The sequence below is a fragment of the Triturus cristatus genome, chromosome 2_1, assembly GCF_964204655.1.
Source record: "Triturus cristatus chromosome 2_1, aTriCri1.1, whole genome shotgun sequence".
NCBI lineage: Eukaryota > Metazoa > Chordata > Amphibia > Caudata > Salamandridae > Triturus > Triturus cristatus.
This window is the reverse complement of record NC_140581.1, coordinates 37,173,166-37,200,167: the sequence shown is the minus strand read 5'-3', so window position 1 is coordinate 37,200,167 and position 27,002 is coordinate 37,173,166. Positions and strand designations below refer to the sequence as shown.

Below are 27,002 nucleotides of genomic sequence, written 5' to 3'. Positions count from 1 at the left end.
TGTGACTCCTCAGGAGTGAATTATCCTTCCAAAGTGTGCAGGTCTCCTCTGGTCACTTTGACCCCACAGTTAAGCTCCTGCGTGCACTCTGCAGCTCTAGAAACTCACTCTTCATTATATTCACTCGAGTCTCCACCTTCAGCAAGGTCTCCTTCATCATATCCAGTCTCTGTTGCAACATCTCCATCAGGACATGCTTCAGTAGCGGGGAGAACACTAAAGTATACAGAAAAGTGATGGCTGGAATGCTTCAATTAATCCCAGCCACTGGTAATAACTTGGGAACGCAACCCAGTCCATCTTTATTTAGCACAACATGCCACCTCTGTTTGGACCCAGCGATATGCAAAATCAGTCTTGTGGCTGCCCAAAACGGACATGCCAAAGCCCCCACACCCCGCCCGCAAACATTCCAGTGTTTATGCCCCCCTGGAGCCCCCAATCTGCCTCCCCCGGGGGGCAGAAAGCCCACTAGAAACCAGGGATTGTTTTTTTTATTCGTGTAGGGGTGGAGACTGCCCAAAATGGGAATGACAATAGCCCCAACCCCCCTCAGAGAAATTCCAGTCTTTCTACCTCCCGGGGGGCAGATGGGGGTGGGGCAAGGGCCTGTGACTGGGAAGAGCCCAAAACATAGGGAATAAGGGTATAGCAGTAAGAATTCTAAGCGCTATATTTTTAAAAAAATATGTTTTAGCCAATTCTGCATTTGACACCCACACAAGTGAGGTATCATTTAACTCGGGACACTAAGGAGAACGCTGTGGGGTAGGACATTTGTGCCGCCACAGTGATTCCATGCAAAAATATGTGGATAATTAGTTTTTTTCAGCTAAACTTGAGGTTTGCAGGGGATTCTAAGTAGGGAAACGTTGGGGGATCCATGCAAGCCATACCTCATTGGACTCCCCAAGGTGTCTAGTTTTCAGAAATGTGTGGGTTTGGTAGGTTTCCCTAGATGGCGGAGAGCCAGGTGCCCCCCCCCTCAAATCAGGTAGGTTTGTTATAAGTAATTTTGAAGTCTCCGCTGTATGATTTGGGCCATTTCCTGTTGCAGCCACCACGCCTACCCACACAAGTGAGGTAACATTTTTATCGGGAGACCTGGGGAAACGCTGGGTAGTAGGAAATTTGTGTCAGCCTGGTGATCCTGCAATTTTCCCCCACAGAAATGTGAGAAAAATAGATTTTTCATCAAAATTTGAGGTTTGCAGGGGATTCTGGGTAGGGAAATTTGGGGGGACCCACGCAAGCCATACCTTGCTGGAATCCCCCGGGTGTGCAGTTGTCAGTAATTTGTAGGTATGGTAGGTTTCCCTGGGTGTCCGCCGAGCCCGGGGCCAAAACTCATGGGACCCGTCTTGCAAAACCAGGTTGTTTTGTGATAAATAATTTGGATGTTGCCTCAATAGGTTTTGGGCCCTTGCCTGTCGCGGGTACTTTACCCACCCACGCGAATGAGGTACCATTTTTATCGGCAGACCTGGGGGAATGCTGTGTAGAAGGACATTTGTGAATCTACACAGATTCCACAACTTTCCCACACAGAAATGTGAGAAAAATGTGGTTTTGTTTTTACAAATGTTGAGGTTTGCAAGGGATTCTGGGTAACGGAACCAGGTGAGAGCCAGACAAGTCACCCCATCCTGTATTCCCCTGGGTGTCTAGTTTTCAAAAATGTATAGGTTTGCTAGATTTCCCTAGGTGTTGCCATAGCCAGGGTTCAAAATCTACAGCTAGGCACTTTGCAAAAAAAGGTTCAGTTTTCACTGTGAAAATGTGTTGTGTCCACGTTGCATTTTGGGCCATTTCCTGTCGCGGCCACTAGGCATACCTAACAAGTGAGATACCATTTTTCTCAGAAGACTTTGGGGAACACGGGGTGGGTAGAATTTTGTGGATCCACGCAGTTTCCAAAACTTTCCACCACGAAAATGTGAGGAAAATTTGTGTTTTTGGGACACATTTTTAGGTTTGCAAGGGATTCTGGGTAACAGAACCTGGTGAGAGCCAGTCAAGTCACCCCATTCTGGATTTCCCTGGGTGTCTAGTTTTCAAAAATGTATAAGTTTGCTAGGTTTCCTTAGGTGCCGGCAGAGCAAGGGTTCAAAATCTACAGCTAGGCACTTTGCAAAAAAAGGGTCAGTTTTCACTGTGAAAATGTGGTGCGTCCACGTTGCGTTTTGGGCTGTTTCCTGTCGTGGGCCCAAAGCCTACACACACAAGTGAGGTACTATTTCTCTGAAGACTTTGGGGTAGGTGGAATTTTGTGGATCCACGTAAATTCCAGAACTTTCCACCACTGAAATTTGCGGAAAATGTGTTTTTTTGGTACACATTTTTAGGTTTGCAAGGTAGTCTGGGTAACAGAACCTGGTGAGAGACAGTCGGGTCACTCTATCCTGGATTCCCCTGGGTGTCTAGTTTTCAAAAATGTATAGGTTTTTCTAGGTTTCCCTAGGTGCTGGAAGAGTAAGGGTTCAAAATCAAGAGATAGGCACTTTGCAAAAAAAGGGTCAGTTTTCACTGTGAAAATCTGGTGTGTCCACGTTGCGTTTTAGGCCGTTTCCTGTCGTGGGCACCAGGCCTACCCACACAAGTGAGGTACCGCTTTTCTCAAAAAACTTTGGGGATTGTGGGGTGAGGGGAATTTTATGGGTCCACGCAGATTCCAGAACTTTCCTCCACAGAAATGTAAGGAAAATGTGGGTTTTTTTTACAAATGTTTAGGTTTGCAAGGGATTCTGGGTGATAGAACCTGGTGAGAACCAGTCAAGTCACCCCATCCTAGATTCCCCAGGGTGTCTAGTTTTTAAAAATGTATAGGTTTGCTAGGTTTCCCTAGGTGCCGGCAGAGCTAGGGTTCAAAATCTACAGCTAGGCACTTTACAGAAAAAGGGTCAGTCTTCACTGTAAAAATAAAGTGTGTCCATGTTGTGTTTTGAGTTGTTTCCTGTCGCGGGCACTAGGCCTACTCGCACAAGGTACCATTTTTATCGGGAAACTTAGGGTAACACAGAATTGTAGAGCAACTGTTATTAGCTATTGACTTTTGATGCATTTCTGCCTTCCAAATGAAAGACAACGTGTAAAAAAGAAGTCATTTTGAAAAATGACCTATAATTCTCATGTTATATGGGTACTGACAATTTCGAAAATGTGCCAATATCCACTGTTTCTAATCTCTATATTTTGTTCCAATTTCAGAAATACATAGGTGTCTTTCATACCGATTTTTCCATATATATATTTTCCCAAATTAATTGCTAAATACCCGTTACATAATTAAAAACCATTGCAAGACGCTTCTCAGTTATTGGCTCTGGGTTCGTCGGGTACTTGGTGAACCTACAAGTCCTATATATCCCCACAATCGGAGAGGTCCAGCGGATGTAACTTATTGCTTTCAAACAGCTGTCACAATTAGAAGAAGTTTAAGGTGAAAACGTTGACACAAATGGCTGTTTTTTTCAACTAATTTTCTATGTTTCCTATATTCAACGGTTAGTTTCTATAAAGAAACCTTGAAGGATCTACACAAATGACCCCTTGTTAAATTCAGAAGTTTGTCCACTTTTCCAAAATGTATAGCTTTCCAGGATCCATTATTGCTTTTATTCCCATTTCTACCATTACCTGGAAAGAGGTTGAACGCACAAAAAGTAGCAGAAATAGGCTATGTCCCTGAAAAATGCCAAAACTGTGTAAATATTTGTAGTTTTCTGACAAAAGTCTGCTTGTCCCTGAAAGCTGGGAAGATGGTGATGTAAACACCACAACCCCGTTTTTTATTCCATTTGCAGGGAAAAAAAGATGCTTTCATCTGTAGCCCCTTTTCCCCATTTTTCAAAAAAACAAACACATTTTGCTGTATTTTGGCTAATTTCTGGGACCTCTCCAGGGGAATCCACAAACCCTGGGTACCTTTAGAACCCCCATGATGTTGGAAAAAGGACGCAAATTTGCCGTGGATACCTTATGTGGTCAAAACGTTACAGGGGTCTAAGCGCGCAGTACCCCAAATAGCCAAAAAAAGGCTTAGCAGAGGGGGGAAAAGCCCAGCAGCGAAGGGGTTAAGGGGCTCTGAGAAGCGGTGTCTGAGCCACAGGTCATTACTAGCGGAAGTGCTCTTGCATGGACAATCATTCTCAGTTCGGGCAGTCTGGCACAACTTACTGATTTCAATATAATCATAATTTCTCACCCTTTTCCTTTGCAGTTGTTTTGAAATGAGAAGAATATGTTACCTACCGTTGGTGACATTCTATCTGATCTGGGGGTACCTTTAAATCATTTACGCCCCTTCTCCTTCTTGCTTGAGGATGATTCGGGTTCAGCCTCTATTGGGGGTGGAAGCGTGAGGCAGAACTGGCTTCAGCAGCTCAGGTGGCTCCTTATATGTACCTCTGATGTAATTCAAGTGAGCACATGACCCCAGCCTCAAGTTGTATGGTGCCAGTTTTTGCCAGTGTCCTGGTGTCAGTGTGTGCAAGGGGCCTGGTGCCAGGTCGTGCCAGTGTCCTGGTCTGTGCCAGAGGTTTTGTGCCAGTTTGTGCCGAGCGTCTGGTGCCTGTTTGTACAAGTGATCTGCTACCACTTTGTGTCAGAGTCCTGGTGCGAGTTTGTGCCAGGGGCCTGGTGCTAGATTGTGCCAGTGTCCTGGTGTCTGCGTCCTGGTGCAAGCTTGTGCCAGTGTCCTGCTGTCAGTTTGTGCCAGGTGCTTGGTACCACTTTCTGTCAGTGTCCTGGTGCAAGTTTGTGATGGTGCCTGGTGCTAGTTTGTGCAATGTGCTGGTGCCATTGTCTTGGTGGCAGTTTTTGCCAGTGTCTTGGTGCCCGTTTGTGTGAGTATCCTGGTGCCATGTTGTGCCAGGGGCTTGGTGCCAGCCTTTGCCAGGGGCATGGTGCCAGTTTGTGCCAGGGGCCTGGTGCCACTTTGTGCAAGTGTCCTGCTACTGCTCGGAATACCTGAGAAGGCTCAAGGAGTGCATCTGTAAAGGCAGACAAGCTGCCAGGGAGAATGTTACCTTACAGAAGGTAAGTAGCTTTTCTTTCCTAACTGAGGATTCCTTTCACTTTTGAAGTAGCAGGTAATTCACACCATGCAGTGTCATGCTAATGAGCATCTCCTGCCCACCACCCATGAACCCATCAATGCTCCTGCCCACCACCCATGAACCTTCAAGCAGCCATCTTCACCCCCAGCCCTCTCCCCTTGGGATTTGCTAAATTGGCCTCAAGGCTTAGGAGATGCGCAGAGCAGAGGTGGTGGGAACTTGTGGTAGAAGGTACATAGGTCACATGTCCTTATGATGAGATTGTGAGAGAAGCTACACAGGTCATTATGCTGAGATTGTGAGAGAAGCTACACAGGTCCTTATGCTGAGACTGTGGGGGAAGCTACACAGGTCCTTATGCTGAGACTGTGAGAGAAGCTACACAGGTCCTTATCCTGAGATTGTGGGAGAAGCTACATGTGTCCTTATGCTGAGATTGTGGGAGAAGATTCACGTGTCCTCATGCTGAGACTGTGAGAGAAGCTACACGTGTCCTTGTGCTGAGACTGTGGGAGAAACTACACGTGTCCTCATGCTGAGATTGTGGGAGAAGCTACACATGCCCTTATGCTGACACTGTGGGAGAAGCTACACATGTCCTTATGCTGAGACTGTGAGAGAAGCTACACCTGTCCTTATGCTGAGACTGTGAGAGAAGCTACACATGTCCTTATGCTGAGACTGTGAGAAAAGCTACACATGTCCTTATGCTGATACTGTGAGAGATGCTACATGTGTCCTTGTACTGATATTGTGAGGGAAGCTACATATGTCCTTATGCTGTGAGAGACGCTACATGTCTTCTCGATTGCCCAGAGCTTTTTGAAGCCGGTCGCAGAACGTAAGGCGGCCCCCGCCTCCAATTCCTGGTGCGAGCAACTCTGTTTTTTTTATTAATAAAATACAAGCAATTCAGGATAGTTTGGGGCCAGCTAGCTTGGGCCAGACTGAATATCCAACCCAGGTTGTCTGTGAGCCTGATCACACACATATGACCTTGACAGTATTCACGCCCATTCCGTTGGCCGATACCTTGACTATTCTTAAAGTACTTAAATCAGGATCCCCGGCAGACCCTTGTCTTGCCAGGCTGACAACAGTGGCGACAGTAGTCAACCCCGAAGTTAATAACATCATTAACTTGTCTCTGCAGTCTGCCACGGTGCCTGAGGAATGGAAACAGGCCAAGCTATTACCCCTGTTTAAAAAAAAACCTGATTGAACCCAGACACCCTGGCTAGCTATCGACCTATCTCACTTCTTCCAGCTGTGGAGAAGGTTTGTGAGAAGGCAGTCTTTAAACAGCAGTCTGCGTTTATTGAAACATCTGCTGCTCTTTACCCGGCTCTCATTTTGTCGCGGCTTGATTATGCCAATTCCCTTTACATCGGCCTTCCTTGCTACCAGATAAAAAAGCTGCAGACTATTCAGAATGAAGCCGCTCGAATGCTATAAGGCGTCCGTCGAAGCTTCGGAATCAAGCAGCTTCTTTGCGACTTGCATTGGCTACCTGTTGACCAGCGCATCTTGTTTAAGGCACTAACCATTACCCACGGTGCCCTTTACAAGTCTGGACCCTGTTACCTCGGGAGGCGTTTCAATTTCTATTCACCATCCTGGCATCTTCGGTCAACGGGTCAATGCCGTGTTGCCATTCCACGCTACCACCTCGCCAGAACAGGAGGGAGTTCTCTCTCCGTAAGGGCGGCCAGAGCCTGGAATAGCCTGCCCTTTGAGCTCAGGAATATTTATGATCTTTGGACGTTTAAGAAGCAACTGAAAACCTTAGTTTTTAATTATGTTGTTTAGCTGTTATTTACACCTTTGTTCACCCCCGTATTGGCCTATCGCGCCAGGACACGTCTGGGTAGCTGTGCCCGCTATAAAAGCTTGGTAACATCACATAACATAACATGTGTCCTTATACTGATATTGTGAGGGAAGCTACATATGTCCTTATGCTGAGACTGAAGAAGTGCCTGACACGTTCAGTCACAGTCTGACACAGTAGTGTGATCACCTCCAGTGAGGCGACATGATTGTAAATGATATATATTTTTTAATAAACTTTATTTTTGAGTTTACAAACTACAAATACTTTAAAAAGAAACATTTGACATCAAATCGTAAGTGATATTTAGGACACAATAGGTATGTCTGGAGAGAGTATAGCATACCTCTGAGATCTGGGGCCCACATGCCCATATGCCCATGCAGTGCACTTTGTAAGCTGTGTGCTGACTGCTGAGAGGATCAACAGGACCTGAGGTCCCTGGGGGAAGTCCTCTGGTCCTGACTTGTGGGACGAAGGGTCTCAAAACCTCCTCTCGTCCCTTCTGTGCTGACCACCAGGCAGTCCAGGGAAGAGGAACACATGTGATTCATGGACGCGCCCATATGTTCTGGACTGGTTTCGGCAAGGTCTGCACACATAGGAGAATTTGAGGGAAAATGGGAACAAAAGCAGAATTGTTTGTAAGTGACTCATTGTAAAAGGCATCCGGGTAGTTGGAGGCTGAGATCTTCTCATAAATGTGCCTGGCCTCATTTTTCTTTAAATAACCACATTTTAAATCGTGTTTTTATCCCCGGAAAAATGCAGCTTCAGAAGAATGAACAGATTTTAATATTAACTTCGTTTTACTCTTTACTTCTATTTTGTAAAAAACACAAAACTATCCAATCACCTACATTTAGCCAATCACTCAGATTGACCCACATTCACTGATGAGTCCAATTATGCAACCACCACCCAAAAAAAGCCACCCCATCACTTGAAACACGTTTAGTGATGAAAAAGCCAGACCTTGTGGATTTGTTAATGCTTCTTTCTTTTGCTGTCATTCTGTAGCTCACATGGTTGGTGAAAGTCATTGGCAAGTACACTGACGTACGAGAAAATGAGCTGGTTGTCAGCTACCTGCCCCTGAGTCACATTGCGGCACAGTTCTATGACCTCTGGCTGACCATGTGCTTCGGAGGGACCACCTACTTTGCAACGCCAGATGCCTTAAAGGTAACCTGTCTGTGTAATGAGTAACCGAATGCATAATCATGTGATCCTGGCTGGTTATACTGACTATCATCAGTGACCTGGTTACACTCACTGGGCAGATTACAAAGATTTTAACTTCTAATCTAACAGTGTGCAGGGTTTGTGATTTGTGCTCATCACTAGCTGGTTATGTTGCCTGTCAATAGTGATCTGGTTACACACACAGGGCAGATTACATAGAGTTTAACTTCTATTCAGACAGTGTGCAGGGTTTGTGATTGTACGCCCATCACTAGCTGGTTATGTTGCCTGTCAATAGTGATCTGGTTACACACACAGGGCAGATTACAAAGATCTTAACTTCTAATCAGACGGTGTGCAGGGTTTGTGATTTTACGCCCATCACTAGCTGGTTATGTTGCCTGTCAATAGTGATCTGGTTACACACACAGAGCAGATTACAAAGATCTTAACTTCTAATCAGACAGTGTGCAGGGTTTGTGATTTTACGCCCATCACTAGCTGTTTATGTTGCCTGTCAATAGTGATCTGGTTACACACACAGAGCAGATTACAAAGATCTTAACTTCTAATCAGACAGTGTGCAGGGTTTGTGATTTTACGCCCATCACTAGCTGGTTATGTTGCCTGTCAATAGTGATCTGGTTACACTCACTGGACAGATTACAAAGACCTTACCTTTATTCAGACAGTGTGCAGGGTTTGTGATTTTACGCCCATCACTAGCTGGTTATGTTGCCTGCCAATAGTGATCTGGTTACACACACAGGGCAGATTACATAGAGTTTAACTTCTAATCTAACAGTGTGCAGGGTTTGTGATTTTACGCCCATCACTAGATGGTTATGTTGCCTGTCAATAATGATCTGGTTACACACACAGGGCAGATTACATAGTTTAACTTCTAATCTAACAGTGTGCAGGGTTTGTGATTTTACGCCCATCACTAGCTGTTTATGTTGCCTGTCAATAGTGATCTGGTTACACACATAGGGCAGATTACAAAGATTTTAACTTCTAATCAGACAGTGTGCAGGGTTTGTGATTTTACGCCCATCACTAGCTGGTTATGTTGCCTGTCAATAGTGATCTGGTTACACACACAGGGCAGATTACATAGAGTTTAACTTCTAATCAGACAGTGTGCAGGGTTTGTGATTTTACGCCCATCACTAGCTGGTTATGTTGCCTGTCAATAGTCATCTGGTTACACACACAGGGCAGATTACAAAGAGCTTAACTTCTAAACAGACAGTGTGCAGGGTTTGTGATTTTACGCCCATCACTAGCTGGTTATGTTGCCTGTCAATAGTGATCTGGTTACACTCACTGGACAGATTACAAAGACCTTACCTTTATTCAGACAGTGTGCAGGGTTTGTGATTTTACGCCCATCACTAGCTGGTTATGTTGCCTGCCAATAGTGATCTGGTTACACACACAGGGCAGATTACATAGAGTTTAACTTCTAATCTAACAGTGTGCAGGGTTTGTGATTTTACGCCCATCACTAGATGGTTATGTTGCCTGTCAATAATGATCTGGTTACACACACAGGGCAGATTACATAGTTTAACTTCTAATCTAACAGTGTGCAGGGTTTGTGATTTTACGCCCATCACTAGCTGGTTATGTTGCCTGTCAATAGTGATCTGGTTACACACACAGGGCAGATTACAAAGAGCTTAACTTCTAATCAGACAGTGTGCAGGGTTTGTGATTTTATGCCCATCACTAGCTGGTTATGTTGCCTGCCAATAGTGATCTGGTTTCACACACAGGGCAGATTACATAGAGTTTAACTTCTAATCTAACAGTGTGCAGGGTTTGTGATTTTACGCCCATCACTAGTTGGTTATGTTGCCTGTCAATAGTGATCTGGTTACACACACAGGGCAGATTACATAGAGATTAACTTCTAATCAGACAGTGTGCAGGGTTTGTGATTTTACGCCCATCACTAGCTGGTTATGTTGCCTGTCAATAGTGATCTGGTTACACTCACTGGACAGATTACAAAGACCTTACCTTTATTCAGACAGTGTGCAGGGTTTGTGATTTTACGCCCATCACTAGCTGGTTATGTTGCCTGTCAATAGTGATCTGGTTACACACACAGGGCAGATTACATAGAGTTTAACTTCTAATCTAACAGTCTGCAGGGTTTGTGATTTTACGCCCATCACTAGCTGGTTATGTTGCCTGTCAATAGTGATCTGGTTACACACACAGGGCAGATTACAAAGATCTTGACTTCTAATCAGACAGTGTGCAGGGTTTGTGATTTTACGCCCATCACTAGATGGTTATGTTGCCTGTCAATAGTGATCTGGTTACACACACAGAGCAGATTACAAAGATCTTCACTTCTAATCAGACAGTGTGCAGGGTTTGTGATTTTACGCCCATCACTAGATGGTTATGTTGCCTGTCAATAGTGATCTGGTTACACACACAGAGCAGATTACAAAGATCTTAACTTCTAATCAGACAGTGTGCAGGGTTTGTGATTTTACGCCCATCACTAGCTGGTTATGTTGCCTGTCAATAGTGATCTGGTTACACACATAGGGCAGATTACAAAGATCTTAACTTCTAATCAGACAGTGTGCAGGGTTTGTGATTTTACGCCCATCACTAGCTGGTTATGTTGCCTGTCAATAGTGATCTGGTTACACACATAGGGCAGATTACAAAGATCTTAACTTCTAATCAGACAGTCTGCAGGGTTTGTGATTTTACGCCCATCACTAGCTGGTTATGTTGCCTGTCAATAGTGATCTGGTTACACACACAGGGCAGATACAAAGATCTTAACTTCTAATCAGACAGTCTGCAGGGTTTGTGATTTTACGCCCATCACTAGCTGGTTATGTTGCCTGTCAATAGTGATCTGGTTACACACACAGAGCAGATTACAAAGATCTTAACTTCTAATCAGACAGTGTGCAGGGTTTGTGATTTTACGCCCATCACTAGCTGGTTATGTTGCCTGTCAATAGTGATCTGGTTACACACATAGGGCAGATTACAAAGATTTTAACTTCTAATCAGACAGTGTGCAGGGTTTGTGATTTTACGCCCATCACTAGCTGGTTATGTTGCCTGTCAATAGTGATCTGGTTACACACACAGGGCAGATTACATAGAGTTTAACTTCTAATCAGACGGTGTGCAGGGTTTGTGATTTTACGCCCATCACTAGCTGGTTATGTTGCCTGTCAATAGTGATCTGGTTACACACACAGGGCAGATTACATAGAGTTTAACTTCTAATCAGACGGTGTGCAGGGTTTGTGATTTTACGCCCATCACTAGCTGGTTATGTTGCCTGTCAATAGTGATCTGGTTACACACACAGGGCAGATTACATAGAGTTTAACTTCTAATCAGACAGTGTGCAGGGTTTGTGATTTTACGTCCATCACTAGCTGGTTATGTTGCCTGTCAATAGTGATCTGGTTACACACACAGAGCAGATTACAAAGATCTTAACTTCTAATCAGACAGTGTGCAGGGTTTGTGATTTTACGCCCATCACTAGGTGGTTATGTTGCCTGTCAATAGTGATCTGGTTACACACACAGGGCAGATTACATAGAGTTTAACTTCTAATCCGACAGTGTGCAGGGTTTGTGATTTTACGCCCATCACTAGCTGGTTATGTTGCCTGTCAATAGTGATCTGGTTACACACACAGGGCAGATTACATAGAGTTTAACTTCTAATCTAACAGTGTGCAGGGTTTGTGATTTTACGCCCATCACTAGATGGTTATGTTGCCTGTCAATAGTGATCTGGTTACACACACAGGGCAGATTACATAGAGTTTAACTTCTAATCTAACAGTGTGCAGGGTTTGTGATTTTACGCCCATCACTAGCTGGTTATGTTGCCTGTCAATAGTGATCTGGTTACACACACAGGGCAGATTACATAGAGTTTAACTTCTAATCTAACAGTGTGCAGGGTTTGTGATTTTACGCCCATCACTAGCTGGTTATGTTGCCTGTCAATAATGATCTGGTTACACACACAGGGCAGATTACATAGTTTAACTTCTAATCTAACAGTGTGCAGGGTTTGTGATTTTACGCCCATCACTAGCTGGTTATGTTGCCTGTCAATAGTGATCTGGTTACACACACAGGGCAGATTACATAGAGTTTAACTTCTATTCAGACAGTGTGCAGGGTTTGTGATTTTACGCCCATCACTAGCTGGTTATGTTGCCTGTCAATAGTGATCTGGTTACACACACAGGGCAGATTACATAGAGTTTAACTTCTATTCAGACAGTGTGCAGGGTTTGTGATTTTACGCCCATCACTAGCTGGTTATGTTGCCTGTCAATAGTGATCTGGTTACACTCACTGGACAGATTACAAAGACCTTACCTTTATTCAGACAGTGTGCAGGGTTTGTGATTTTACGCCCATCACTAGCTGGTTATGTTGCCTGCCAATAGTGATCTGGTTACACACACAGGGCAGATTACATAGAGTTTAACTTCTATTCAGACAGTGTGCAGGGTTTGTGATTTTACGCCCATCACTAGCTGGTTATGTTGCCTGTCAATAGTGATCTGGTTACACACACAGGGCAGATTACATAGAGTTTAACTTCTAATCAAACAGTCTGCAGGGTTTGTGATTTTACGCCCATCACTAGCTGGTTATGTTGCCTGTCAATAGTGATCTGGTTACACACACAGAGCAGATTACAAAGATCTTCACTTCTAATCAGACAGTGTGCAGGGTTTGTGATTTTACACCCATCACTAGATGGTTATGTTGCCTGTCAATAGTGATCTGGTTACACACACAGAGCAGATTACAAAGATCTTCACTTCTAATCAGACAGTGTGCAGGGTTTGTGATTTTACGCCCATCACTAGATGGTTATGTTGCCTGTCAATAGTGATCTGGTTACACACACAGAGCAGATTACAAAGATTTTAACTTCTAATCAGACAGTGTGCAGGGTTTGTGATTTTACGCCCATCACTAGCTGGTTATGTTGCCTGTCAATAGTGATCTGGTTACACACACAGAGCAGATTACAAAGATTTTAACTTCTAATCTAACAGTGTGCAGGGTTTGTGATTTTACGTCCATCACTAGCTGGTTATGTTGCCTGTCAATAGTGATCTGGTTACACACACAGGGCAGATTACATAGAGATTAACTTCTAATCTAACAGTGTGCAGGGTTTGTGATTTTACGCCCATCACTAGCTGGTTATGTTGCCTGTCAATAGTGATCTGGTTACACACACAGGGCAGATTACATAGAGTTTAACTTCTAATCAGACAGTGTGCAGGGTTTGTGATTTTACGCCCATCACTAGCTGGTTATGTTGCCTGCCAATAGTGATCTGGTTACACACACAGGGCAGATTACATAGAGTTTAACTTCTACTGAAACAGTGTGCAGGGTTTGCGGTCTCGCCTCATCACTAGCTGGTTATATTGACTGTCAATAGTGACCTTGTTACACTCACTGGACAGATTACAAAGACCTTACCTTTATTCAGACAGTCTGCAGGGTTTGTAATCTCACCCCATCACTAGCTGGTTATGTTGTCTGTCATTAGTGAGTTACTTACACTCACTGGCAGATTACCAAGAGCTTTCTTTCTAATCAAACAGAGTGAAAGGTTGGTGATCTTATCTCATCACTTGCTGGTTATCTTGACTGACAACAGTGACCCGCTTACACTCACTGGGAATATTAACAAGAGTTTAACATCTAATCAGACGGTGTGTAGGGTTAGCAATCTCACCTCATCACTAGCTGGTTCCATTGACGGCCATTAGTGAGTTAGGGGAATGTTTATGTTCCCACACAACTCCCATGTTTGTTGACGCATTCCCAGATTTACCAAAAGTGGTAGACCTGGGAATGCCCCCAAAAAATACACCTTCCCAGGGGAGGCTCTATTTCTACTCACTACTTCTTCTTTCTATGTGGGCTGCTGCATTCTGCAGCACACATAGAAAGAGGAATTAGCCTCAGGGGATTGTTTTTATGCAGGAAGGTGCCCTTTCCTGCACAAAAACAATCCTGCCTACAAAACAGGCAACCTTGTACCATGGTGCAAGTGTGTTTGCGTTGGTACTAGGCAGGCAAAACGGCGCCAGCGCAGGTACAAAGGCATGGATGCTCTGTTATCTTGTAAATGCAGCACAGCCCTTTCCCTGTCATGCACTGCAGCACAGCAAGGCGACGTACTGCGTTGCGGGACTATTGTGTAAATATGCCTGAGTGGCACTCACTGGGTAGGTTACTAAGAGCTTAACTTCTAATGGAAAAAGTGTTCAGCGTTGTAATCTCACCTCATCATTAGCTGGTTATCCTGACTTTCATTAGTAACCTGGTTACCCTCACTGGGTACATTACCAAGAGCTTTACTTTTGATCAGACAGTGTGCAGGGTTTGCGCTCTCACCTCATCAGTCTGTGTCCAGGATCTCTGCACCGCGGAAATCAGTTAGTGGCACAGCGGCACCCATGATAGTTGAGTTTATGAATAGAACTCTTTTAACAGAGGTGGCCTCTGGGCTCCTCAAATGGTGTTTATTTGGTCACTTCTGAACAGAGCAGAGAAGGTCACCACCCTTTCCCAATCTCTGACCTTCCATTTGTCTGATAGAGTTTTGGAGACGTTTGGAGGCCCCAGTTGAACTCTGCCTGTATCACTTGGGGAGTGGGGGGGATGAATACCAGGTTGTCCTCTAGTAGGGCTCACTAGAGTAACTCACTTCTAAACTCTTGTGTGTCTGGCCCAGGTAAGCTCCCCCTTCTTGGACTCAGTTTATGGAACCATGGCAACCCTGAGCACGTCACAGGTGCTCTCTTAAGAAGATGCAGACAGTGAACGGCTCCAATAAAAATGTAAATTGAATAGAAGTGCAGCTAGAGATGTCCATATTTTGAATTATGAATCGATTTCACAATCATAGCCTGTGCCAATGGTTGTTAGCTGAGAGCATCACGTTCCCTGGTGTATATTGGATTGTTGTTGTTTAGATCTTCTTTTATTCAGATAAATATTGTTTATTTTCTAACCTCCTGTGGACTCCTTTTGTAGTATTTTAACTGTCTTACTGTGTGTGTGTTTGTACAAATTCTTTTCACACTGCCTCTGAGATAAGCCTGACTGCTCGTGCCAAGCTACCAAGGGGGTGAGCAGGGGTTATCTTAGCTGTGTGATCCCCTAACTCTCACTAGAGTGAGGGACCCTACTTGCACAGGGTGTAAACCGACTGCCAACTAGAGACCCCATTTCTAACAGGACCATAGCTGTAAGTCATTGATTAGCATTGGCATGGTGGATCAGTAGCTACATTACCATTATGTATCTTTATGCTGCATTGGCCTAGTATACTGGCTAAATGCCTCAGCATGCTGCATCGGCATAGCATCTTCATAGTGCAGCAGCATGACAACAGCATGCTGCATTGGGATGACATTAGCATACTACATCGGCCTGACATCAGCATGGCATCTTGATGGTGCAGCGGCATGACATTAGCATGCTGGAATGCATGACAACAGCATGCTACAGCGGCATGCCGATGCAGCATGCTGTTGGCATGCCGATGCAGCATGCTGTTGGCATGACATTGGCATGGTGCATCGGCATGACATCAGCATGCTGCATCGGCATAGCATCTTCATGCTGCATCGACATGGTATCTTCATGGTCCAGCAGCATGACAACAGCATGCTGCATCGGCATGACATCATCAAGCTCCATCGGCATAGCATCTGCATGCTACATCGGCATGGCATCTGCATGCGGCATGTGTATGACATCAGCATCTTGCATCGGTATGGCATCTGCATGCTGCATGTGCATGACATCAGCATCTTGCATCGGCATGACACCAGCATGCTGCATCAGCATGGCAACAGCATGCTGCATCAGCATGGCAACAGCATGCTGCATCGGCATGGCAACAGCATGCTGCATCGGCATGGCAACAGCATGCTGCATCGGCATGGCAACAGCATGCTGCATCGGCATGGCAACAGCATGCTGCATCGGCATGGCAACAGCATGCTGCATCGGCATGGCAACAGCATGCTGCATCGGCATGGCAACAGCATGCTGCATCGGCATGGCAACAGCATGCTGCATCGGCATGGCAACAGCATGCAGCATCGGCATGGCAACAGCATGCAGCATCGGCATGGCAACAGCATGCTGCATCGGCATGGCAACAGCATGCTGCATCGGCATGGCAACAGCATGCTGCATCGGCATGGCAACAGCATGCTGCATCGGCATGGCAACAGCATGCTGCATCGGCATGGCAACAGCATGCTGCATCGGCATGGCAACAGCATGCTGCATCGGCATGGCAACAGCATGCTGCATCGGCATGACATTGGCATGGTGCTTGTGAATGACATTAGCATGCTACATCAGCATGGCAACAGCATGCTGCATCGGCATGGCATCGGCATGCTGCATCGGCATGACTTTGGCATGGTGCATCGGCATGCTGCATCGGCATGCCATCAGCATGCTACAACGGCATGACATCAGCATCTTGCATCGGCATGACATCAGCATGCTGCATCAATGTTAGAAATGGGGGTCTCTAGTTGGCAAGGGTTTTGCATCTTTTTCCAAGTAGGGACCCTTCTTCCTAGTCAGGGTAAGGGGGATACACTCCTAAAATAACCCCTGCTCACCCCCTTGGTAGCTTGGCACGAGCAGTCAGGCTAATCTTACAGGCAGTGTGTAAACCATTTGCACATAACCAACAGTAATACAGCGAAAGCCATACAAAAGGACACCACACCAGTTTAGAAAAATATCCAATATTTTTATGTACTCAAAACAAGACCAAAAACGATACAAATCCACCATACAGTTCTCAGAAATCTTCAGTAATCAAAATAGACATGAAATACAGATCCTTGAAGTCAATAGCTCCATCTGGGGCTATCACAGCATTGTGAACAACAAATCCAAGCAGTTCTGGCTGACCGCGGCATCGCTGGCCGGCTACGGTGTCGGGAAGAACTGCAAAACAGTACCTTTATAAATGCAGGGCATCTGCCACTTCTCAATGGGCCCCAAAAGGCCATCATCCACAGGCATCAGTTCCAGAGCTCAGTGCAGGAGTTGTACAATGAAGCAACGGCGGACATCTAGTTCCACACCTCATGCCAGTTCCAATAAATGAGTTTGACGTGCAACCAATGCCAGCCGTTGCGTGACGTCACTGTGCTCCAGATCAAAGAAATGCTTTTTTGTCAAATGGGGGTGCGTAGCTCAAAGTCCAATAACCAGATATTGATGTGTAAAAGTCATCAAACATAGACACTCCAGCCGAAAAGGTCCTGTGCCATTTCTTCTCTTTTATCATCGAAACGTGGCATGTTGTCTCAAGGATGGCAATGAGTGCTGGTGTGTCCAGAAGGATAATTGTCCAATGGAGCAACGGTGTACCACTAGTTCCGCACCTCACGCCAGTTCCAATAAATGAGTTTGCCGGGCAACCAACCCCAACGCCAGCCGTAGCATGACATCACTGTGCTCCAGATCAAAGAAATGTTTTTTTGTCAAATGGGGGTGCGCAGCTCATGAAGTCCAATAACCAGATATTGATGTAAAAATAGTTTCTTTATTGAAAATTTTTAAAAGTCATCAAACAGACACTTCAGCCGAAAATGTCCTGTGCCATTTCTTCTCTTTTATCATCGAAACGTGGCATGTTGTCTCAAGGATGGCAAAGAGTGCTGGTGTGTACAACAGAATATTTGTCCAATGGAGCAACGGCGGACGACTAGTTCTGCACCTCATGCCAGTTCCAATAAATGAGTTTGCCGGGCAACCAACCCCAACGCCAGCCGTAGCATGACATCACTGTGCTCCAGATCAAAGAAATGTTTTTTTGTCAAATGGGGGTGCGCAGCTCATGAAGTCCAATAACCAGATATTGATGTAAAAATAGTTTCTTTATTGAAAATTTTTAAAAGTCATCAAACAGACACTTCAGCCGAAAATGTCCTGTGCCATTTCTTCTCTTTTATCATCGAAACGTGGCATGTTGTCTCAAGGATGGCAAAGAGTGCTGGTGTGTACAACAGAATATTTGTCCAATGGAGCAACGGCGGACGACTAGTTCTGCACCTCATGCCAGTTCCAATAAATGACTTTGACGCGCAACCAACTCCAACGCCAGCCGTTGCGTGACGTCACTATGCTCCAGATCAAAGAAATGCTTTTTTGTCAAATGGGGTGCACAGCTCATAAAGTCCAATAACCAGATATTGATGTAAAAATAGTTTCTTTTTTCAAAATTTGTAAAAGTCATCAAACATAGACACTCCAGCCGAAAAGGTCCTGTGCCATTTCATCTCTTTTATCGTGGAAATGTGGCATGTTGTCTCAAGGATTGCAATAAGTGCTGGTGGATCCAGTAGAATAATTGTCCAATGGAGTACCACAGGGGCGGCTCTCACGGCTTGGCATGCGGCAGGGCTCAAGATACTGGGGGACTTATATAGAGACGGCGAATTACTAACATTCGAGACGCTAGTCACAGACAATGAACTCCCAGCGGGTCAATTGCTGATGCACACCTCCCTCCTGAAAGCTCTCTTAACTGCCTGGGGGGACATCGCTAGTGAGCCATCGATGCACCTGCTAGTGAAATATTTACATGTAATAGGTGCAGGGTCACATGTGGTACACTAGCTGGTAGAAGCGTTTCTCACATACACACTGAAGCCATTGACACGGCTTAAAGTCAGATGGGAGGCTGACCGAGGCCGGCCTTGGATGGACAAGGAATGGGATGCTATATTAGAGAGTGTCAGGAACATACCCAGAAATTCGAGGTTCAAGTTCATTCAAACGTATGTTATACAAAGGGCGTATCTGACATGATTAATAGATACTTCCACATCACTACCTCTGCATGTCCCCGTTGTCAGCATGTGGATGCAGATTTGCTCCACATGCTGTGGACTTGTGCTTCTTTTCAGCGTTATTGGCGTGTGGTAGTTACAACCCTAGCTTCATGCACAAACACAGATATGCCACTATCATGTGAGGTATGCCTTTTGGGGTTGTATGTCAGATCTAAGAAAAATAGAGTTACTTCGAAATTTCAAGACCTAGGTCTCCTCACTGCAAAGTGTCTCATAACCAAGAAATGGAAAGATGCAGTCCCCCGGAGGTAATTAGCTGTGTGGGCTCAGGCTGAAAGCACAGCACTGCATAGAGAGGAGATAGCTGGGCTTCATAAATTTCCCATTGCACAAGATTGTGACGAATTGCTAGTCGCCTTCCAGACTGATAATTCGACAGCACCAGGTGCCACCCTGTTAGCCAGTCCTTGACTGCCTTACCTAGCCACCCACTGCTCAGCAATGGGGAGTTGCACATCTCTGAGCCTATAAAGTAGATTTATGCCGCTTCCCCTAGTCTGTCACGGATGACTCCTCACATGCCCCCCCTCAGTCCCCAGACACAGACCCTCCTCATCAATGACTGTTCTGTCCTGCTATGAGTATTGTGTCTACTATTCATTGGGTGTACAGATGCGTGGAAGTGCACTGATAATGCATATTAATGTACGGTCCTGTGTGGTTAAAGCTAACTGAGATTAGTGGGCGGCAGATGTTTCTTTAGATGTTTTAAGTTTTAGTTATATTTAGAATATTTTGGGAAAAATATGCTTTGTTGGAATTCACTAGTGATCGATATGTGCGTTTTGCAATTATTTAAGGTCTTTTTCCTATTAAAAAGTGACTTGCCGGTACGATCTAACCGGTTACGCACTGGATGTACCTAGTGCCCGCACGTAAGCTCCTGTTAAGACTGTATTGCTATGATGTGTTTTTGGAGGATGTAGTAGATAGCAATGCCATTAATTGGTATTCTATGATGTAGCTCGATCGTGGGCAATAGCACACAGAGGTACTCCTGCGTATGGTCAAATATGATCTACATGTCAGCAATCAGGAATAGCATAAATGTGTTGTTATAAATTAACTCCCATGCTTTACTATTTACCAGATAGCCTTTCAATAGTGAAAAATGAAATTGGCAGTATTTCACTATCAGGACATGAAACACACATCGGGGCATGTCCTGCCTTTCACATTCGTTGCACCCTACCCACAGTGGCACATTGGGCCTACCTTAGGGGTGACTCGCGTGTAAGGAAAGCGAAGGTTAGGGCCTGGCAAGTGGCTGCACTTGCCAAGTCGACATGGCAGTACTAGACTGCACACAGACACTGCAGTGGCAAGTCTGAGTTACCTTTGAAGGGCTGTTTGAATGGGTGGCACAACCAGTGCTGCAAGCCCACTAGCAGCATTTGATTTACAGGCCCTGGGCACACACAGTGCACTGTACTAGGAACTGACAAGTAAATCAAGTAACCAATCATGACATCACCAATTCCTAACTACAATTTACAACAGGAGCACTTGCACTTCAACACTAAACAGCAGTGAGAAAATGTGCAGAGACACTAAACCAGCAAAAACAGAGTCAAAACCGGGAGGTCATAAAGCAAAAGGACAGGGGAAACATGCCAAAAGATGCCAAGTCTAACACATGTCCCCTCCAGTTGAAAGAAGGGAGAACTACCCAACCTCCTGGTAGTTCTCTTCACTTAGGCAGAAGAACCTGGACAGACCATCTGAGTTGGCGTGTTCTGTGCCAGGGCGGTGTTCCACTGTAAAGTCCATTTCCTGTAGGGAGATGGAACACCTCAACAGTTTCGGGTTCGCACCCCTCATATGCATCAACCATCTGAGGGGCCTGTGGTGTGTCTGAACCCGGAAGTGAGTTCCAAACAGGTAGGGTCTTAGCTTCTTCAGTGCACGGACCACAGCAAAAGCTTCTCTTTCTATAGTACTCCACCTCTGTTCCCTGGGGAGTAGTCTCCTGCTAAGGAAGACTGCAGGCAGTTCTAGGCCCTCTTCGTTCAGTTGTGAGCGCACCTTTCCCACACCATGCTTTGAAGCGTCAGTCTGCAGGACTAATTCCTTGTAGAAAACGGGTGCCTTGAGCACGGGCAACGTGCACATGGCTGCCTTCGGGGCATCAAAAGCTTTTTGTCAGGACTCAGTTCAGATCACCTTCTTGGGCTGCTCCCTGGAAGTCAGCTTGGTTAAGGGGGCAACAATGGTGCCATAGCCCTTTACAAATCTGCTGTAGTAACTGATGAGACCTAAAAAGGCCACCTAAAAAGCATGGGAGCCCCCAAAGAAGGGGGGCTCCCATCTGGGTCTTGGGGGGCTCCCAAGCAGGAATGGTTTCAATCTTGGGCTGTAGGGACGCACCTGGCCGCTTTCTACCTGGTTCCCCAGGTACACCACAGACCACATAGATCGTACAAAGCGACACAACAGCTGAACATCTCCACCTCCAAAGCATGCCTTCACTGTTTGCCTACAGGATCTTATCCCCTTGATTTAAAAAATGGGCTTCAGTAGCAATCAGTGTTCAAATTTCAGTTTCCCACAGATGCACAATAGGTGCAAGACATTCGCTTCCGCTTTCCCACATAGGTGGCAGGTAGTCCATGTCAATGATTGTTTCCAGGGAGGGAGGTGCAGAGTTGGTAGAATGCCCATTCGAAAATGAAGATATTTTTCCTGTGTTCTCCTGGTGAATCCAGCACCTAAATAAAACAATGGGGATGGCTTGGCGTAGCTCTGCAGAACCAACCATCCGTGGGCCCTTTCTTTGAGCGCTGCCTTGTCTTCCACCACAGACAGCCTTTTCACTGTCTTGTTTACAAGTTGTTTGAAGATATTGTGTGTCCCTGAGGCCTCCCAAAGGTCCGCAAGGCCTTGACGGTTTATTAAAGCTGTCCAACAGGTGTATTTCGTTCTATAAGTAACCAGGGTCAGCCCTTTTAATTCTGTGCCGGCACTTGACATAAGCACCTTTTGCGAGCGATTTCTTGGATCTGCAGACCAAATTCCAACCTAATTTGGGTGGGCGAGGCATATATGGGTAGATTAAATATCATTCTTCCAGATATTGAGACTATGCTGTCCAAGATGCTTGCGTCTCTTCCCCTCTGGCACTCACTCCTGTGGGTGATAGTTTGGATGAGATTTGCTTGTAGAACCTGGAGCAGTGGCATGAGGCTTACGCCGGCGGGTTTATGTTTGATGGTTTTTAAAGCTACCGTTATTGAGTTGCCTCTTCTCTTGATGACTGTTTTTGTGTTTTGAACATGCCTTTGTTTTCTATTATCACCCCCAGGTACTTGTATTCCTCGACTGCTTCTATTGTTTTTCGGGCTAAGTGCTAGCGGTGACTGGATGTGATCTTTTTTGGGTTTAGTCGCATTGCCTTAGCTTATCTAGGTTGATGGTTAGACCGTTGTTAGCAGAATAGCTGTTGGTTGTGTCTTGCAGATGTTGAAGTCCAATAAGGGTTCGGCTAATCAGAACAAGATCATCTGCGTACAGTAAATTGGAGAGTAAAAGTCCTCCCATCCTTGGAGCATGTGATGTGCAATTGTCCAATTCCGTTGATATATCAGCCAAATACAGATTGAACAGTATCATGGCCAGTACACACCCCTGTTTCAACCCCTTTTTGGAAGGTACTTTCCTAGACAGGGAGTTTCCATCTCCTAGCTTCACTTGAACCCACGTGTCAGTGTGTAAAAGTATCAGCTGGTTTAGGAGAGCAGATGGAATGTTCTTAGTCTCGAGTTTGGTCCAAAGTTTACTCCTGTCTATGTTGTCAAAAGCGGATGAGTAGTCGATAAAGAACATAAAAAGTCGGAGTTTTGCTGCTTTGACATCATCTATTAGTTGAGACAGGGCGAGTAGGTTTGTTGTAGTTTCCATGCCCTTGCAGAAGCCTGTCTGGTTGATGGGGATAGTTGATTTTTTGATTGCCTAATCTGTAAGATCATCCAGGAGAAGGCCGGCGTAGTATTTGGCCTCATTATCGATTAATGCTACCAGCTTGTAGCTATTTGCTTTGTTCTTGACACCTCTCTTGTATTTTGGGGATATAATGGACCCCAGGAATCCGTTATACTTTCTCGTCCTGAGATCTGTTCAAACAGCGGTAGTAGTGCAGCCGCTCAGTAATTCTGTTTTTTTTTCCGTAGGATCGGAGGAATCCCGTTAAGGCCTGGCGCGCCCTCCTGCTTGCCTTTAGCAATCCTGTTCTTAGTCTGGTTGATTGAAAATGAGAGAGAATCAGTTACTGCTGGATTAGTTTGATCGGGCAAAGTTGCCCCGGGAGTATAGCTGGGGCAATGCTTCCCAATCCTAAGACTTTCCTGGTCTGAGTGGAAATGTTGCAGGTGGTGAGTTGCCCAGGCTTCTTCCGTTAGGTGTGAGTTGACTCTTTGTACGTTTGGATTTTCTAAGCTGTTAATTGTGCGCCAGAATCTTGCGCTGTTGTTAGTCTATAAATTGTTCAGTAGCTTGGCCTACAACTTATCATCCGAATCCATTTTTGCTTGCCAGATTTTGCTTGCTAGGTTTTAATTGCGTTAGCTCCTTCTGGATGATGGTATCTGATCCCGTTCGCCTGAGCCTACGTAATGTTTTATTTATTGCTTTCTTGAGCTCCCGTGAGTTAGAGTTCTTAGACATGGAGAGGCGATTATGTTGGTTGCCTGATGATCGAGGGGAAGTCCATTTTTGGAGAGTTTTCCCAGATGTTGAGCAGGCACATCCCTTGCTGTGTGCATTTCTCCTAATTTTGGGGTAAAAAGTTCCCAGCGCGTTATGTCATTTGTATCTGCCTCCTCCAGGTTATCCAAATGTGCCTTTGCCGAAACCTGCAGTGTTTCTGCTTGGTTGCTTTTACATCTTATCCTCCTGAAGTTCACTGTATAAATGGAGTATGGATCCTCCACAGGCCGGGCTAGTGTTGAGCTAAATATATTCATAGTAATTTCCTGTGGTAGATGATCACTTTGGTCTTGTGTCCCTATCTGAAAACCTGCAATCTTGCTGATAAGCAGTTAGGTTGCAAAGGCGTAATCTATTAGCATACTGACAGCAGCATTGTGAAATATGGTTGCTGTGGGTTGATCTCCTGGGAAACGCCCATTGAGTTCCACAAAGCTACAGTGTTCCATATCCCTTTTGAAGTTCCTGGCTAGTCTTGATTGGCTTGTCCATTAGCTCTCTTCCTGGCCGGAGATATTCCAGGCCATAAATTGTTCCTCCAGAAGTTCATCCCTTATTCAAGGCCCTAATAGATGCATGTTAAAATCACCTGTCAGCAGAAAGTTAGATGTTGATTCTTCTGAGAGCAATCTTGTTATTTCGGATCCCACAAGTTTGACTTTGACGCATGGATGCAAGTATATGTTTAGCACCATTTGTTGTTTTTGGTTCCCATCACCTATATTCACTCTGAGAGCTTTTATTGCATTTGTAGAGATTGTGATAGTATCTACATCCTTGGGTGCCGTTATGCTCTTAATTGACAAATCGATTGTTAATCTGCCCTTCAGGTGCCCAAATTTGGCACCTTTTACAGCTGGTGAATGATGTGTTTTGAAGCCAAGTAGAAGTAAAGGTTCGTCTAGCCATGTCTCTTGCAATAGAATGAGGTTGAAGACTTTGAGCAAAAGTTTTCTGTCCAATGTTTTGTTTCCTAATCCATTTATATTCCAGGACCAGAGTCGTAGCTGGTGGTCGCCTACTGGAAGTTGTTTTGTTCTGAGTCAAGTGCTCTCACCGTGTTGGTTTATTGTCATGGCTAACCAGGTCCAGTCTTCCGCTCTAGTCGCTAGGTTCCGACCTTTTGGATCTGTCAGCGGTACGTCCATGCTGCGTGCCTCTCTAAGCACGGATTGAGTCTGCTTACCCAATGATGAATAACATGGGGTTTCTTGCTCGTGTCTATTTGGTATCAAAGGATCTGGGAAGCCCGGCTTTTGATAGCGGTGCATTTTAATTCCCCAGGCCTTTAATTGGACCTCTTCTTCCAGAATTCTCCTCACTGCTTCGTCTGAGGACGAAGTTGCCTTTACTTCTCGACTCGAGAGTTCCTTGTTGATTTTACATTCGATTTTTTTCCAGGTCGTGTGAGCTTATGTCCGCCACGCTACTGATTGATTGAAGTAATCATAGAATATTCCCTCTATTGAGGATATCTCCACGGCCTCTGGACTTATATTCAGGGTTGAGCAGAATAGTTTGGGCTGCCAAGGGGTCTTCAGGTAGTGTTGTTGCTAGGAATGGGAGGATGTGGCCCGTTCTCTGGAAAGATATGGAAGCGTTAGGGAAGAGCTATAAAAAAGGAAAGATGCAACGCATGATTTAGATCTTGGCGGACGGTTTACTCCATCACAAGTCCTATCGGCCAAAATATAAATCGCATTATAGTCTATGGGATTTATAATTCAGCGTACAGGATATCCGTCACCATGGTGATGGAGTAACCCGTCCGCCAAGATCTAAGTTAGACCCTAAGCAAGTGATGATTGGAGTAGACGAGCAGTGTATGAAATTAACAAGTTGGGTTCCAGCGAATGCTGTTTATTGTGATTAGTGAAGTAACTGTGATACGTGCGATACATTTTTATGATAAAGACATTATTTAAGGATGGAGGGGGTGGGGAAACACAATTTTTGACAGCGCTTGAATGCATTAAATATCTTTTTGCTCGTGTTTTTCTGCATCTTTCTCTCCTGTGAATCTAGATGTCCAGAGAAGTGCACGTGGCTGTCAGTGATGAGGTGTTTGCAGTTTCCCTCCCAATAATTCCTTGCTAAATGTGATATGTATGCATGAGAGAGAGTTGGGGCACAGGGCGGTACGTCAGAAGCAGATGAGGTACAAAGGGGTGTCCTTGTGTGGAATGTGAGGCTGAAAGTGTGTTTGTTATAATATGATCCTTGTACACTAGAGAGAGCCGACGTGAGGGCACAGAGCCCCTGATCTAACATCCTTCTGACAGGAATAGGCTTGAGCAGCAAGATGTTTGGTGCAAGGCTTGTTGGTGTAGAGATGTCTCTTCAATAGGACTTAATCTTATCTTCACAAGATTTTCACTGCATTTAGAAGTGCATGCAACACATTTTATGTTTATTGCATGAGAACACTTTGAAGATTGCTAGCCCGGCAAATGATTACTAGATTATAGCTTTCCCTGGTTTTGGGGGTTCAGCTGCAGGGACACATGTCTGTTTTCTGATTCTCAATGTCTGTTGGGCATCTAAAGACTCTTTTTGGGTGCACATATGTTACTCCTCTGCTGATGATCAACCCCATGCTTGTCTGACTTGAGCAGACTCCATTTCAGAACACTCTATTTGTGCCAACCTGTAGCGTCAGTTTACACTGCCATGAGCCCAGAAGGCTCCCCTAGTGGCAATGGGAATACAGGAAGCCAGTTTGGACCTGTTTGGGCAGTAGTGACCCCACCGCTGTCAATGACTAATCAGCCTCTAACTCTTCCTTCATGTGTGGTACCCCAGTCACCTGACTTAAAGTCAGCGGTACTTCCTTAGTCTTCTGACCACGTACACTACCCCTTACCTCGTTTAGGGGCCAATATACAACATTATTTTGCAATTGCAAACCCTACAACTGCATAATAGTGTTTTGACATGTACAAAACCTCTTCATGTGTTGGAAATGTCTTTCTGACCCGAAAAGGGATTTTTGAACCCATTGCAAATTGGGGGTGGTGTGAGACGGGTACCACCCTCTTATTTCAGAGTCACAATGGAATGCATCAATGCACATGTGGTTGCAAACTAGAGACCAGATACCAGCTTCTCAAAGAGGGTGGTATCTGACTAGTATGCGATGGGAGTCGTGGCTGACAGCCTCGGGGGGAGTACGCAGTTGTTTAAGGGACCTCTGCCTCTTGTCCCAATGTGTTCCTACATTGGCAGTAGTTTTGTAATGCAGCCTCTCAATGTACAGGACAGAGGCTGCTTAAAA

The 27,002-nt window shown here is 45.1% G+C and overlaps 1 protein-coding gene across 3 annotated transcripts in view; it reads left to right on the top strand.

Moving 5' to 3' along the window:
* LOC146863668 (long-chain-fatty-acid--CoA ligase ACSBG2-like) overlaps window positions 1-27,002 on the top strand; it is a 212,304-nt gene that overhangs the window by 110,522 nt on the left and 74,780 nt on the right. For 2 of the 3 annotated variants that reach the window (XM_085627766.1, XM_085627765.1), the window contains exon 7: window positions 7,909-8,073. The exons of the other annotated variant lie outside the window; for it this stretch is intronic. In XM_085627766.1, the coding sequence (XP_085483892.1) occupies window positions 7,909-8,073 (165 nt within the window). The remainder of the gene's footprint in view (window positions 1-7,908; window positions 8,074-27,002) is intronic. 3 annotated transcript variants of the gene reach the window in all.